Source organism: Telopea speciosissima, unplaced genomic scaffold, assembly GCF_018873765.1.
Source record: "Telopea speciosissima isolate NSW1024214 ecotype Mountain lineage unplaced genomic scaffold, Tspe_v1 Tspe_v1.0100, whole genome shotgun sequence".
Lineage (NCBI taxonomy): Eukaryota > Viridiplantae > Streptophyta > Magnoliopsida > Proteales > Proteaceae > Telopea > Telopea speciosissima.
In genome coordinates this window covers 7252-20001 of record NW_025317436.1, presented here as the reverse complement: position 1 = coordinate 20001, position 12750 = coordinate 7252, and the positions used below count along the sequence as shown (strand labels likewise).

Sequence of the window (12750 nt, the reverse complement as noted above, 5' to 3'; positions counted from 1 at the left end):
GGTCATAGTGCTTCCCTAGCTTCCCATCCTTGGATCATAGATTCTGGAGCTACGGATCACATGACTGGTTCCTCTAGCCTTTTCCATCGCTATTCTCCCACTTCTGGGAAAGATAAGGTCAAGGTAGTTAATGGTTCCCTTTACTCCATCTCTAGCAAGGGAATCATCAACTGCACGTCCTCTCTTACTTTGTCTTCTGTTTTGCACATTCCTAATTTTACTACTAACCTCCTTTCTATTAGTAATCTTACTCGTGATCTTAATTGCAAAGTAATTTTTTCCCCTTCCCACTGTGTTTTTCAGGATCTGGTGATAGGGAAGACGATTGGATGTGGTAAATTGCAAGGTGGATTGTACTTGCTTGATGATGGTTGTCTTTCTCCACCAATGGCACCTCCACCACCAGAACTCCTTTGTCTCTTCAGAAGTTTACCAATGGCACTCTAGATTAGGTCACCCCCATTAGGAACGTTATCTTATTTATTTCTTGCTTTATTCAAAGATTGTGATAAATCTGATTACTTTTGTGAGGCTTGTGTCCTGGCCAAACAGACACGTTTAACTTATTCTATATCAAATAAAAAGAGTTCTTGTTTTCATTTGATCAATTCTGATGTTTGGGGCCCTAGTCGTTAAACTTCTCTTTCTGGTCATTGTTGGTTTGTGTCTTTTATTGACCGTCATTTTAGGAACACTTGGGTATATCTTATGCACACAAAAAATCAGGTTTTTTATGTTTCAGCATTTTCATAAGAAGGTCCAAACTCAGTTCCAGGCTACTCTCAAAATTTTGAGAAGTGATAATGGAACCAAGTATAAAGAATCTCAATTTCAAAAATACTTGGCTAACCATGGCATTATTCGCCAGACTAGTTGTGTCGATACCCCAGCCCAGAATGATGCGGCTGAAAGGAAGAATCGCCACTTATTAGAAGTTGCTAGGGCCTTGATGTTTGCTTGACATTTTCCCTCCCAATATTGGGGGGATGCTATTCTCACTGCCGCCTATCTCATTAATAGGTTACCTTCTAGAGTTCTTGACTCCCGTACTCTGGCTGAAATTTTACTTCAGAATTCATCCTTTGTGGTTTCTCCCAAAGTGTTTGGTTGTGTGTTATGCTAGAGATACAAAATCTCCAAGCAAACTTGAACCTCATGGCTTACGGTGTATTTTTTTGGGTTATTCTACAACCCAGAAAGGTTATAAGTGTTTCCATCCCCCTTCCCGTCGTACGCTAGTCAGTATGGATGTTGTTTTTCATGAAAGTTTTTCATATTATTCTTCACCACCTCTTCAAGGGGAGATTTCTAGTGAAGATGTGGTGTCCTTTGAGGTTCCTCCTCTTAAGATTCCCCCTCTTTTATCTAATGCCCAGCCTCCTGTGGCTGCTGTCCAGCCTCCTTTAACTGCTGCCCCTTCATCCGAGGGGAATCCTTTACAGGGGGAGACCATAAAAAATAGTAGTGGTGATGTTCCTATTCAGGGGGAGCTGACTCCAGTCCAGAGAACCATTGGTGAATTTTAGAAGAGAATAGACAACTCGAATATTATCACCTATACAAGATGTTCCAAAAAAGGGCAGCTTCGATCCAGTGTAGCACCAATACCCATTCAGTTGCCGACTCAAGATCCAGATCCTTCTTCTCCTGGTAAGACCTCTTCTTCCGACCTACCTATTGCTCATCGCAAAGGTACTAGGACTTGTACTCAACATCTCAGATCTCGTTTTGTTTCTTATAGTTCTCTTTCTCCTTCCTTTCATGCATTCGTATCTTCTCTTTCTTTTGTTTCCATTCCTAAAAATTGGCAGGAAGCATCTACAGATGAAAAGTGGAAGGCAGCAATGTTGGAAGAAATGAGAGCATTGACAAAAAAATAATACATGGGATCTTGTGGCTCTTCCTCCAGGGAAAAAACCAGTGGGATGTAAATGGGTGTTTGTGATCAAACAGAAGGCAGATGGAACAGTGGATTGACACAAGGCACGTTTGGTTGCACAGGGCTTTACTCAGACATATGGAGTTGACTACCTTGTGTTGTGAATCTTGGATGGGATCTTCAGCAGTTGGATGTGAAGAATGCCTTCCTCCATAAAGAACTAGAGGAAGAGGTATATATGGACATTCCACCAGGCTTCTCTGATGGTACTACTAGGGGCAAGATTTGTAAATTGAAGTGGGCTCTCTATGGGTTGAAACAGACGCCTAGAGCTTGGTTCGGTAGCTTTCACAAGGCTATGGTTTCTGTGGGATACAAGCAAAAATGTTGATCATACCTTGTTCATCAAAAGAATTGGTGATAAGGTAACTATCCTCATAGTCAATGTTGATGATATTGTAGTAACCGGAAATGATGGTGATGAGATCAACAAATTGAAGCTCTTCCTTAGCCGTGAGTTTGAAATAAAGGATCTGGGAACCCTAAAATATTTTCTAGGGATAAAGGTTGCTCGATCTTCAAAGGGCATCTTTCTTTCTCGAAGAAAATATATCCTAGATCTATTGTCTGAAACTAGACTGTTAGGGTGTCATCCTTCAGATACTCCCATGGAAGCTACTACAAGACTTAAGGAGAAAGAACGTGAACCTGTTGACAAAGGTCGTTATCAGCAATTAGTGGGCTAGCGGATCTATCTCTCTCATACACGACCGGACATAGCCATTGCGGCGAGTTTGGTAAGCCAGTTTATGCATGATCCTTATTCCTCTCATATGGAGGCAGTTCTTCGCATCTTGCGATATTTGAAGTCTGCTCCAGGAAAATGGATACTTTTATCTCCCAGTAGTCATCTAAAAGTTAAAGCTTATACTGATGCCGATTAGGTTGGCTCTACTAACAGAAAATCCATTTTTGGATATTGTTTTTTGTGGGTGGAAACCTTATCACATGGCGTAGCAAGAAGCAAAATATTGTGGCAAAGTCCAGTGCTGAAGCAGAGTTCCATGCCTTAGTACAAGGAATCTGTGAACTTTTGTGGCTTAGAGGATTATTGCAGGATATTGGTGATGCTGTCCATCTTCCCATGATGTTATATTGTGATAATAAACCTGCCATTAGCATTGCTCATAATCCTGTCCAGCAAGATCATACTAAGCATGTGGAGGTTAATCGACATTTCATCAAGGAGAAGCTCAAAGCCGGACTTATCTGTGTTCCTTTTGTGAAGTCTACCGATCAGATAGCCGATGTGTTCACTAAAGGGTTGAGTAACAAGATGTTTCATCCTATTCTAGTCAAGTTGGGCATGTATGACATTTATGCACCAACTTGAGGGGGAGTATTGGATTGTATGGGCCAGAATATTGTGGGGGTATTTTGGACTTTTTACCTCTTTATTGCTCTTTATTATGCTTTCTAGTATGTAAGGGCAATTCTGTCCATGTAATGTTTTTTATCATTATAAATATAAAGCTTGGGGTCAGTCTTAGACTATCCAAGCATGATTGTTCTCTAATTCTGATCTGTCAACAATTACAAACATCAGGTTACTAGACTATCAGAGGAGCAGGACACAAAGACCAAAAGGAGGGGAGGGGAGGGGAATAGGAGAAAGTGGGGGTGAGAGTGCAGGAGGCAAAACATGGATGGAAGAGTCAAGTTGAAGTCTATTTTGTTCTTTTTGCTTCTCTTACATCTTTTAGTATTTTTAACAATTAGGGAATCGCCACATAAAAAGAGTAGTGTAAAAGAGGAAGGTCGGGAAAGGGTTAACCATGAACAATTTCATTACCCAGTTAAAATTTTTAACTTACAAATTAAGAAAAAAATATCATTCAATAAAAAAAAGATAATGAAGGATTTCTTCCTCTTTTCATTTTGAATGGACCCCTTCCCTTAATATGTCAACCAATGGGAGAGCAGTAACCAACGTGGGTCAAAAGAGAAGTGTTCAGAGGACCTTGAAGGCTAGAACCCTACATTATGTGGCATAATCAACAGGCAGATTTTGGTCAAATTTGGATGGCCAAGTGAATGGTCCAATACATGGTGGCCCATGTGACCGAGTTTAGGATTGAAATTTGACAAATGGACAATACACATCGTCCCTAATCCATCTAATTGCCAAAGTTGCCAAATCATCCACATATTTAATGGCCAACAGTATAACAAGAGAAAAAAATACAAGATGGTTGGATATATATTTAAGACTGCCATGAAATTTGACATGTAGACCATCCACAAACAGTGCCTATATCTATCCCACAATTGGATTGACCATATTAGCCTTTCACATGGCAGAACAGCATCGCATATCAAGAGATTCCAATTTAGACATGTCAGACTAGAAAATTATTGTCCCCCATATATAGTTTTCGTTTTTCATCTTCTATCTTTACTCTTCTACACTAACCTGATTCCCTGACGCAAAGCATGGTTATTCCGCTTGTACAACACAAAAATCTACCTCTTTATCATTTCCTTATACATTTTAGATGATAGAAATTATAATTATAAAATGACAAACATTACCCTCATGAAAATCACTATCCAACCACTACAAATACTTCTAAATGTCAAGTTCTAATGTCTTTGTATAATTTCTTGTTTATATAGGGCATCACTGACAATATTAGATAAAAGTATATCCATTTTTGGAGGGATTTCTTTATTGGCCCATTTTTTTAAGAATTAAAATGCAAAATCAAGGGAGGAACAGAGAGAGGATCTTGTCTTTTCTCGGATTTGACGAATATATAAATTAAACAATAGGTTTTTTAGTTAAGAAAATTTCTTTAAGGAGTCTTATAGATAATTTCTCTATTTCACCCGCCCCCCTACGCACAATCTTTGATTCTTAATCCAGTTTACGAATGTAATGTCCAGTTAGTGACATTTGATTTTGTCACAAGGTCAGTTTTTTGGCCATCTGAAAACTGCTGGATGACCATGGGGGAATTAATGTGAGAGAGGATGCGACATCTATTTCCCAGTTCAAAATTTGACTTGAAACAAGCAGTGGAAATGGTTAACTAGTGAGTTCAAGCTTAATAAAATTACAAGAACGTCATTTCAAATGGAATTTAATGGTGTCTTTATAATTCTCTGTTATTTTTAGCTCACTATTAAGACACTTTTCCTATCGTGGACCCACCATTTATGCTGATATGGCAAGTAATGATGGACTCCAACTATCACAAACATTTCGTAACAAATATGATGACCACTTTCCTAGTAACAAAAATGGGAAATGTACATATCCACCACAATCCCAAATCCTGATACAGGAATACTATGTTAATGAAAGTTTGGTGAAGTTTCCTTAACATCTTCCATTGTCCATTCTATAAACAGAAAAGTCATTAGCCTCAACTGTTTAATTCTTTCTGTATGGTTCCAACCATGGTTGCAAGAATCGGATCGGCCGATTCCTGGTCATTTACTTTGTATTTCAAGTAAAATCGGACCGATTCTGTTTTAAATCCAAAATAGCTTAGACTCAGTTGGAGCGGACCAATTCAGACAGATTCCAATCCGATTCAGATCGGAATTGGCTCTGAACGATTTGGACCCCGATTCCAGTTATTAAAACCCTGGTACCAACAGTAGAAGAGACCACTTACAGCTCGGCATGATGGACAGCGACGGTAGATTCGGTTGTTTTCTGCTTGCACGTTGGTTTTTTGTCCATTGCAAAAACCACAAAGCAGCCATCCTTTGCCTTTGCAAGGTTCACACATAATTCCGGCATCCTCCTTCGGAGTAGAAAGCACAAGGTTGGTTGTAGGTTGAGAATTATAAAAAAAGAAGTGTGTAAGAAATGCTGTCAAAGATAAGCAGCAGATCACATACGTAAGCTTGTGATGATCACAGACACCAATATTCCTTTGATCAACGGTCAAAGCTAGCAACCAACAACATACCATTGAAAGAAGAACTAAAGCACTTTATCTAACAGATTTCAGCAAAGAAAACACCAAATTTCACAACATATTGTGTAGTGAACAATCAAATTTCTCAACCAACTATAATTCCTGAATATGCTCCAGATATTAGCAAATTTTTTTTTTTTTGGCTTAAAGGCCGTATATATTAGAAGAGAAAGAAAGAATGTACAAGCAGAAGAAAAACCAGAAACAAAAAACGAAACACCCAACTGAGAACAATCACCCACCTACGGCAACATCATCAGAGGGTGATCGAACAGAGGGCAAACAACCAGCAAGCAAAATTAAAACAAACGAAATCTAGGTCCCCTTTGTGACATCAATCCTAAGATCCTCAACAACAGAACCAGCCCAAGAGACTAAACATGAAGAGACTTCAAACTTAGCCACCGATTTAGCAAGGTAGTCCGCAACCGGATTCGCTTCTCTAAAGCAATGAGATATCTTCCACTCGATCGTATGCAAAAAATTCTGAAGAGCAGATGATTAGCAGATGTCATAGAACTGGCCAGCCTTAAGGCCTTATCTATTGCATGGAAAGTAACTAGTCTCATAAAGTGTTGCCCAACAAGATTTGCCAACATCTTCAAGGTTTTCTTCATTTTCTTTTTTTCCCTCCTTCTTTTGGTTGGCACATGTGGGAAGGGAAGGATTGGGTAATGGGTATTTTAATTTATCTCCAGATTTATCTCTTTTTCAGAGCAAACACCATTGGAGGTAGTTAACACCTTAGTATTTCTATCCCCCACCTGGGCTGGCACTCTCTCTTTCAATCCTAAAACTCACAATTTGAGAGAAAGAATGCTTAAAATCCTCGAAAATCAAGTCCTTGGAAGTACACTTTGAGGTAACCAATCCGAAGATTAGAAGTCATTGGATGGTAAGGTGATTGTATGATTTAATTGTACATCTTTAAGCTTAAACTCTGTAAAGGGACAGACATTGAAGGTGTTTCCCCTTGTTCTCCATATTTTATTTTGAGCTTTGCTGGAACTTAAAATCCTTATATATTCATACCTAAAACATGAGTACGAGTACATGATGATATCCTAAGTGATTTCTCTAGACTATTCAAAAAACATTTAATTTGGTGCTACCAAGCACTTGCGCTGACACTGCACTGGCATTTAGGTTAAAATGGCAGGCATCTAGAAAATTGTGTCAAAATATATTCTCCCAGTACACCCAGTAGATAATGGGATCTCCCCCCCCCCCCCCCACGCCCAAACCCCCATCTGAATTGGCAGGGATGGGAATTTGGAAAGGCTATCATAGGTCCACAGATGGAAAACAAAAATGTTACTGGCCTATATGGGAGACAAGGGCTAAAACCTTACATGTAGTATGCAGTAAAAGAAAGCAAAACTTGTGAAGACAAGGAACTAGCCTTTAGATCTGAAATTTTAAAGTCATAGTCCATCTTGGAACAAAGCAATTTTTTTTTCTTGCTTTTCAATCACTCCGTGAAGAATTATTACTACCCAAGTCATAAACAGCATATACGTAACTGTCCCCGTATGGGTCTCTCTATCTATGTGTAAACTGTAAAGCATTACCACCTAAATTTAATTATATGTTTATTAGATTTCTTAGAACCAGTATGACACCAAAAGGCTTCTAGATTCAGACTTTCCATCATAAAAATAAGGCTGGACTATTTGAACAAGGACACCATGAAATTGATGCCAACCCATCTCCAGAACAGATGCACCTCTTTTGCATATGTGTAACACATATAGATGAACCCTAGGGTCAGACATAAACCATATTACCATTTTAATGGATAAACCAACAATGAGATCACCGCATGGGTTTCAAATAGTACTATTCATTATCCTTCGAATCCTTATAGATGCTACCGAGTTTGAGCTAACAATCTGGGGTTTCAGCTACTTCTGACAAGATATCTTTTGCAGTATACCTTTTCCTTGAAACCAGGACTCCTGTATGTCAAATGATTCACTGTGGATATTCTTTCCATTAATATTAACATTCATAAGGTCACAAAACCAATTCTAGATTTTCTTTCTAATCCAATCTGGTTTTAGAACTGATTGCAATAAAATGCGACGATTCCTCCCAAGCCAATTCAGTGAATGCTACACATCAGGAAATCCAGTTACTTCACCATAAGTTTTTGGATTGACTTGGTTCTGATAAGCATGAAAATAAGCCTAGTTTTGTCTCATTGAACTATTTGATGGGTAACTAGATCAATAAACTGAATCTTTTTTGCCAAGTTGAAATATTTTTGAGAAGTTGCCCCAAAACAGAACCAAGAGACAAAGGTTACTGGGCGGAAAAAATGCCACAGCAAGGACATAATCTCCAAATTTTAATGACTACTCCCAAACAAAGAAAATTGGAAAGCATGAACCCAATTTCCAAAACGGACCTTCACCTTATCTCCCCCATTCCCAAATGCAAGCACCTAAACCTCACCCACCTGGCCTTTGCGGACGCTCTTATGATCTTCTCCAAAGCTTCCCCCTCCTCCATCTCTGCCATCATGTCTTCCCTTCACCTTTTCGAAAGTCTCTCTGGCCTCCTTATTAACCACCTTAAATCCAAACTCTTCCTCTCTGGTGTCTCGGATTCTGATAGAGACACCTTCCTCCGCCTAACGGGCTTTTCCTTGGGCTCCCTCCCAGTGAAATACCTGGGTCTTTCCCTTATCCCTGCTAGGTTCTCCAATCATCATTGCACACCCATACTCGACAATATCCGCAAGTGTCTTCAACTCTGGAAAGGTAGACTTCTTTCCTACGCGGGTAGGCTCGAATGCATTAGATCAGTTCTCCAATCTTCTTACATTTATTGGTGTGGCATCTTTGGCCTACCCAAAGCCACCATCAAAGCAATGGAAACCCTCTTTTGTTCTTTTCTTTGGAAAGGGAAGGAAACCTCCAAATTCCTCCATCCAGTCAACTGGAAATCCATCTGCCTTCCCAAATCTGAAGGAGGCCTTGGCATTCGCCGTATCCGCGACTCCAATACTGCGGGAATTCTGAAGCTTATTTGGAAAATATCCTCTAAGCATGACTCCATTTGGGTTCATTGGGTTTACTCCCATCTCCTAAAAAATGACTCCATTTGGACCGTCTCCATCCCTTTGGATTCCTCATGGGTCTGGTGCAAGATCCTCCTCCTTCGCCCATTGGCCCTTAGAGCCACCTCCTCTACTATTGCTGATGGGTCATCCATCTCCCTCTGGCTCGACCCATGGCACCCCAATGGAGTCCTCTATAACTTCTTTGGGGCTAGAGCAATTTACTCCTCTGGCATTCCCAAGTCAGCCCCCCTTTCTACCATCATCTCTCATGGATCTTGGACCCCCCCCCTTTCCCTTCTTCCCCTTACCCTCTCCCTGATCTGAAACTCCCTTCCCCTGTTCCCCTATCCCCCCCCCCCCAACTCATGCGGACAAGGTTATTTGGCTCCCCTCCTCAAACGGCCTTTTTAGCTTTAGATCTGTTTGGAACCTAGTTAGGACCCAAGCCCCTACTGTCCAATAGCACAAGCTAGTTTGGTTTAAAGGTCACATCCCTCGCCATAGCTTCATAGCCTGGAGAACCCTTAACCTTTGCCTTCCAACCCAAGCCTTCCTTCTTCACCGAAGAATCCCTATTCCCCCCTTCTTGCATCTTCTGTTGAAGCGGTTCCAAAGACATTGACCACCTCTTCTTTGATTGCCCATTCACCTCTACCATATGGAAAAATGCCCATTTGTTTATTTGGCCTCGCAGCAGGAGACCCCTTCCTTTCGCTCGAGAGTGGCTCCGGATAGTCATGACTTTCCTTGGCTGCTCTATCTGTGACACTATTGGCAAGCTTGTGTTTGTCGCAACTCTTTATCACATTTGGATGGAGAGGAACCTTAGGAGATGGACCTCCAACTCCCGTTCCTTTAATCTGATTTGGAAAGCCATCTTTTCGGATGTCTCCTCTAAGCTTAGTTTTTTGCCTCATAAGACTTTTTTGGATTTCCCAAGGAGGCATATTGTTGTATCCTGGTGATTAGATAGTGCTCTTTTACGGTCCCCTTAGTTGGGTCTGTTTCTCCCCCCCCCCTCCCCTCTCTCCCTCCTTTGTATATTCCCCCCCCCTTTTTCCTTCTCGCCCCCCTCGGACTTTGGTAATATAATTTTTTTTATTCATCAAAAAAAAATCTCCACCTCATATCAGGTGACAGGCAAAATGATGCAACTTGAAAGAACAACCATGCTCTTCCATACTGAAGATTGAAGGAGAATAAAAAGTATACAAGGAGTAAGGTAACATGGTGCATCATGATAGAACACACAAGGTTGTTTGATACTGGCAAGAAATCTTCTCCAATCAATCTGTGCTTCCAAATATGGACATCCCCCATTCTGAATCACAGAGAGAGTCCACAAGGAAAAGCAACTCCAACTCTCCTAAGTTTTTTATCTAACAATTATAATGATTAAGCAAAGAAAAGGGAAATTTTCAGTTTTTTTTCGGATAAACTTCTATTACCACAGAAATAAAGCCTATTGTGAAACACCACCTGAAGTACTAGGAGCCTGGAGTTTAGGGTGAGTGAGGGAATTGAAAAGCATCAACAAATTCATTTATTCTTGGAAGGTAACAGATACAACTATGAAAATACGATCATCTTATATGAATTTGTAAATAAATATAACAAAACAAACAAAACAAGAACCAGTAATTCAGCCGTTTGTACACGTGTTACATCCATTATCCATTGGAGCAACTAATAAATGTATCTATGCAAGCACCACAAATCATGATAGATTGACTCTTGTAAATTTAATGGTCGGCTTCGGAGACAGAAAAAGCATAGTTCACTGAATGTGGGCTGTTGGTTTATTTCTTTTTGAACAAAAATAAGGGAAAATATAGCCAGAACGCCCAGAACAATTAAGTAATCTCACCGAATTTTTGCAATTTTTACCTGTTCTTGGCTCTGTTGGAGCGGCATGCAATGCGCTGGCTTTAATGAATGACTCTTTACTGAATTTAAGAATGGAAATACATTTGAAAAATTGAGCTTTGAGGATACAATCGAGATCGCCATTAAAGCTGCAAAAAGAAAGAAACCAATATCTCTAACTACACCTCCATGAGTGGATTATGGATATGCTAAAGAGGAAATATGATACAAAATGCACTTCGCCGTCGTTTAAATAACGAAAATGCCATTAATGAACCATACCCACTGGCTCACTAGCCCATTAATTACCTGGGCCATACCCTCTATTGGCGTAACTTAGCACCACACCCCAACCTTTCTGTGGAGCGCAGTACAGTAGTACACACAGGCATACAGCATGAGCAAGCTAATGTTATGTTCCCACAGCGCATGTTAGCCTTCTACGAGCTTGCAGTCTAGCAGAAATCTCTCTTAAACTTCCGTCCCCCTCTCTCTCTCTCCTCTTTCTGAAACCGGAATCTGACACAATAATGAGAAAATTTTCGGTGATTCTCCTCTTCTTCTCCATTCCACTCGTAGCTTTCTCTCTCCGACCTCTCTCCTCCAATCCATGCCACAGTAAACCAAACCCCAAAACCCTCAGATCAGATCAGCTCACCGTTCTGATCAACGGCTACTCCGAGTCACGCTTCCATCTCCTCCGTTCGATTGCAGCCAAGTACTCATCCTGTCCGTTCGTCGCAGCAGTCTTCATCCTCTGGGGTAACCCAACCACCCCAACCGAAACCCTAACCCAATTAAACATCAACATCACCGGTTCCTACTACGTTGGCGCACCGATTTCCATCCTTCGACAATCCTCAGACAGTCTCAACTCCCGATTCCTCCCCAGACCTTCTTTGATCACAACCCGAGCCGTTGCGATCTGCGACGACGACATCGAGATCGACACCAAATCTGTCGAATTCGCATTTAAGATCTGGAGTTCTCATCAAGACAACTTGATCGGATTCTTTGCGAGATCGCACGATTTCGATCTTTCGCGGCGGACTTGGATGTATACTGTGCATCCAGACAAGTACTCGATAGTGCTCACGAAATTCATGATCTTGAAAACTGATTATCTCTACAGGTACAGCTGCGAGTCCGAAATGGATGAGATGAGAAATGAGGTCGATCGAATGCGGAATTGCGAGGACATTTTGATGAATTTTGTTGTTGCTGATAGGACGAATTCTGGGCCGATTTTGATCGGAGCGGAGAAAGTGAGAGATTGGGGAGATGCGAGGAACGAAGAGAGAGAATCATCCGAGAAAGAGGAGGAGAAGTTGGTGCGAGAGGTAGGGTTGAGTAGTAGAAGAGGAGATCACAGGAAGAGAAGAGGGGGCTGTATAAGAGAGTTTCATAAGATTTGGGGTAGAATGCCTTTGAGATACAGTTCTGGAAAGGTAGTTAATTCAGTTGGAGAACAAGCGCTCTGTGAAAAAGGAGGGAAGTTGGTGTTTTGTGATGAGTAAGTTCTGGTTTGAACGCTTGACTCAAATGTTTTGTTAGTATAATGTAACATACCAAACTGCAGCTAACTTCAGGGTTGGATTTTTACTATGATGTAACGTATCAAATTACACATAAAGTCACTATTTTGTTATTTGTAACCCACCTTGTTACATAAATAACAACCTTTTTATTGGAAATTTCATGAAGTAATCAAAACTAGATTTCTGACTTTTTCCTTCGTACATTGTCAAGGTTGACAAAATTACCTGTATCATTGGAGCTTCATGATATGATTATCGTTGGGGGAAAATTATCTCCTCTAGTTTTCTGTCCGGCCCAGTTCCTCTAATAGGGGATGGTGGATCCCACTCGGGCAGAGTGTTTGGGCAGGGGTAGGGTGGTCATTCCAGTCCCCCCCCCCTTGTTAGAGGAACTGGGGAACTTGGTCG

The 12750-nt window shown here is 40.8% G+C and overlaps 2 protein-coding genes and 1 non-coding gene across 3 annotated transcripts in view; 1 reads left to right on the top strand and 2 right to left on the bottom strand.

The window, feature by feature from the left end:
- LOC122647635 overlaps positions 1-11075 on the bottom strand; it is a 36593-nt gene extending 25518 nt beyond the window's left edge. Inside the window, exons 1-2 of the mRNA XM_043840989.1 lie at positions 10826-11075; positions 5563-5694 (exon numbers count right to left, since the gene is read on the bottom strand). Coding sequence (XP_043696924.1) covers positions 5563-5694; positions 10826-10948 — 255 coding nt within the window. The 5' untranslated portion in view covers positions 10949-11075. The remainder of the gene's footprint in view (positions 1-5562; positions 5695-10825) is intronic.
- LOC122647636 lies at positions 10143-10294 on the bottom strand. The gene has a single exon (XR_006330942.1). It is a non-coding gene; the product is annotated as a small nucleolar RNA snoR137 (small nucleolar RNA).
- A 165-nt stretch (positions 11076-11240) lies between the features above and the next one.
- LOC122647634 (glycosyltransferase family protein 64 C3-like) lies at positions 11241-12391 on the top strand. Its single transcript, XM_043840988.1, has one exon. It carries the CDS (start codon positions 11335-11337, stop codon positions 12319-12321), a length of 987 nt encoding a protein of 328 aa, XP_043696923.1. The 5' UTR covers positions 11241-11334; the 3' UTR covers positions 12322-12391.
- The last annotated feature ends 359 nt before the right edge of the window (positions 12392-12750 follow it).

Bases quoted from the DNA above. Each gene is read 5' to 3' on its own strand.
- LOC122647634 (XM_043840988.1), top strand. From the start codon at position 11,335: ATGAGAAAATTTTCGGTGATTCTCCTCTTCTTCTCCATTCCACTCGTA.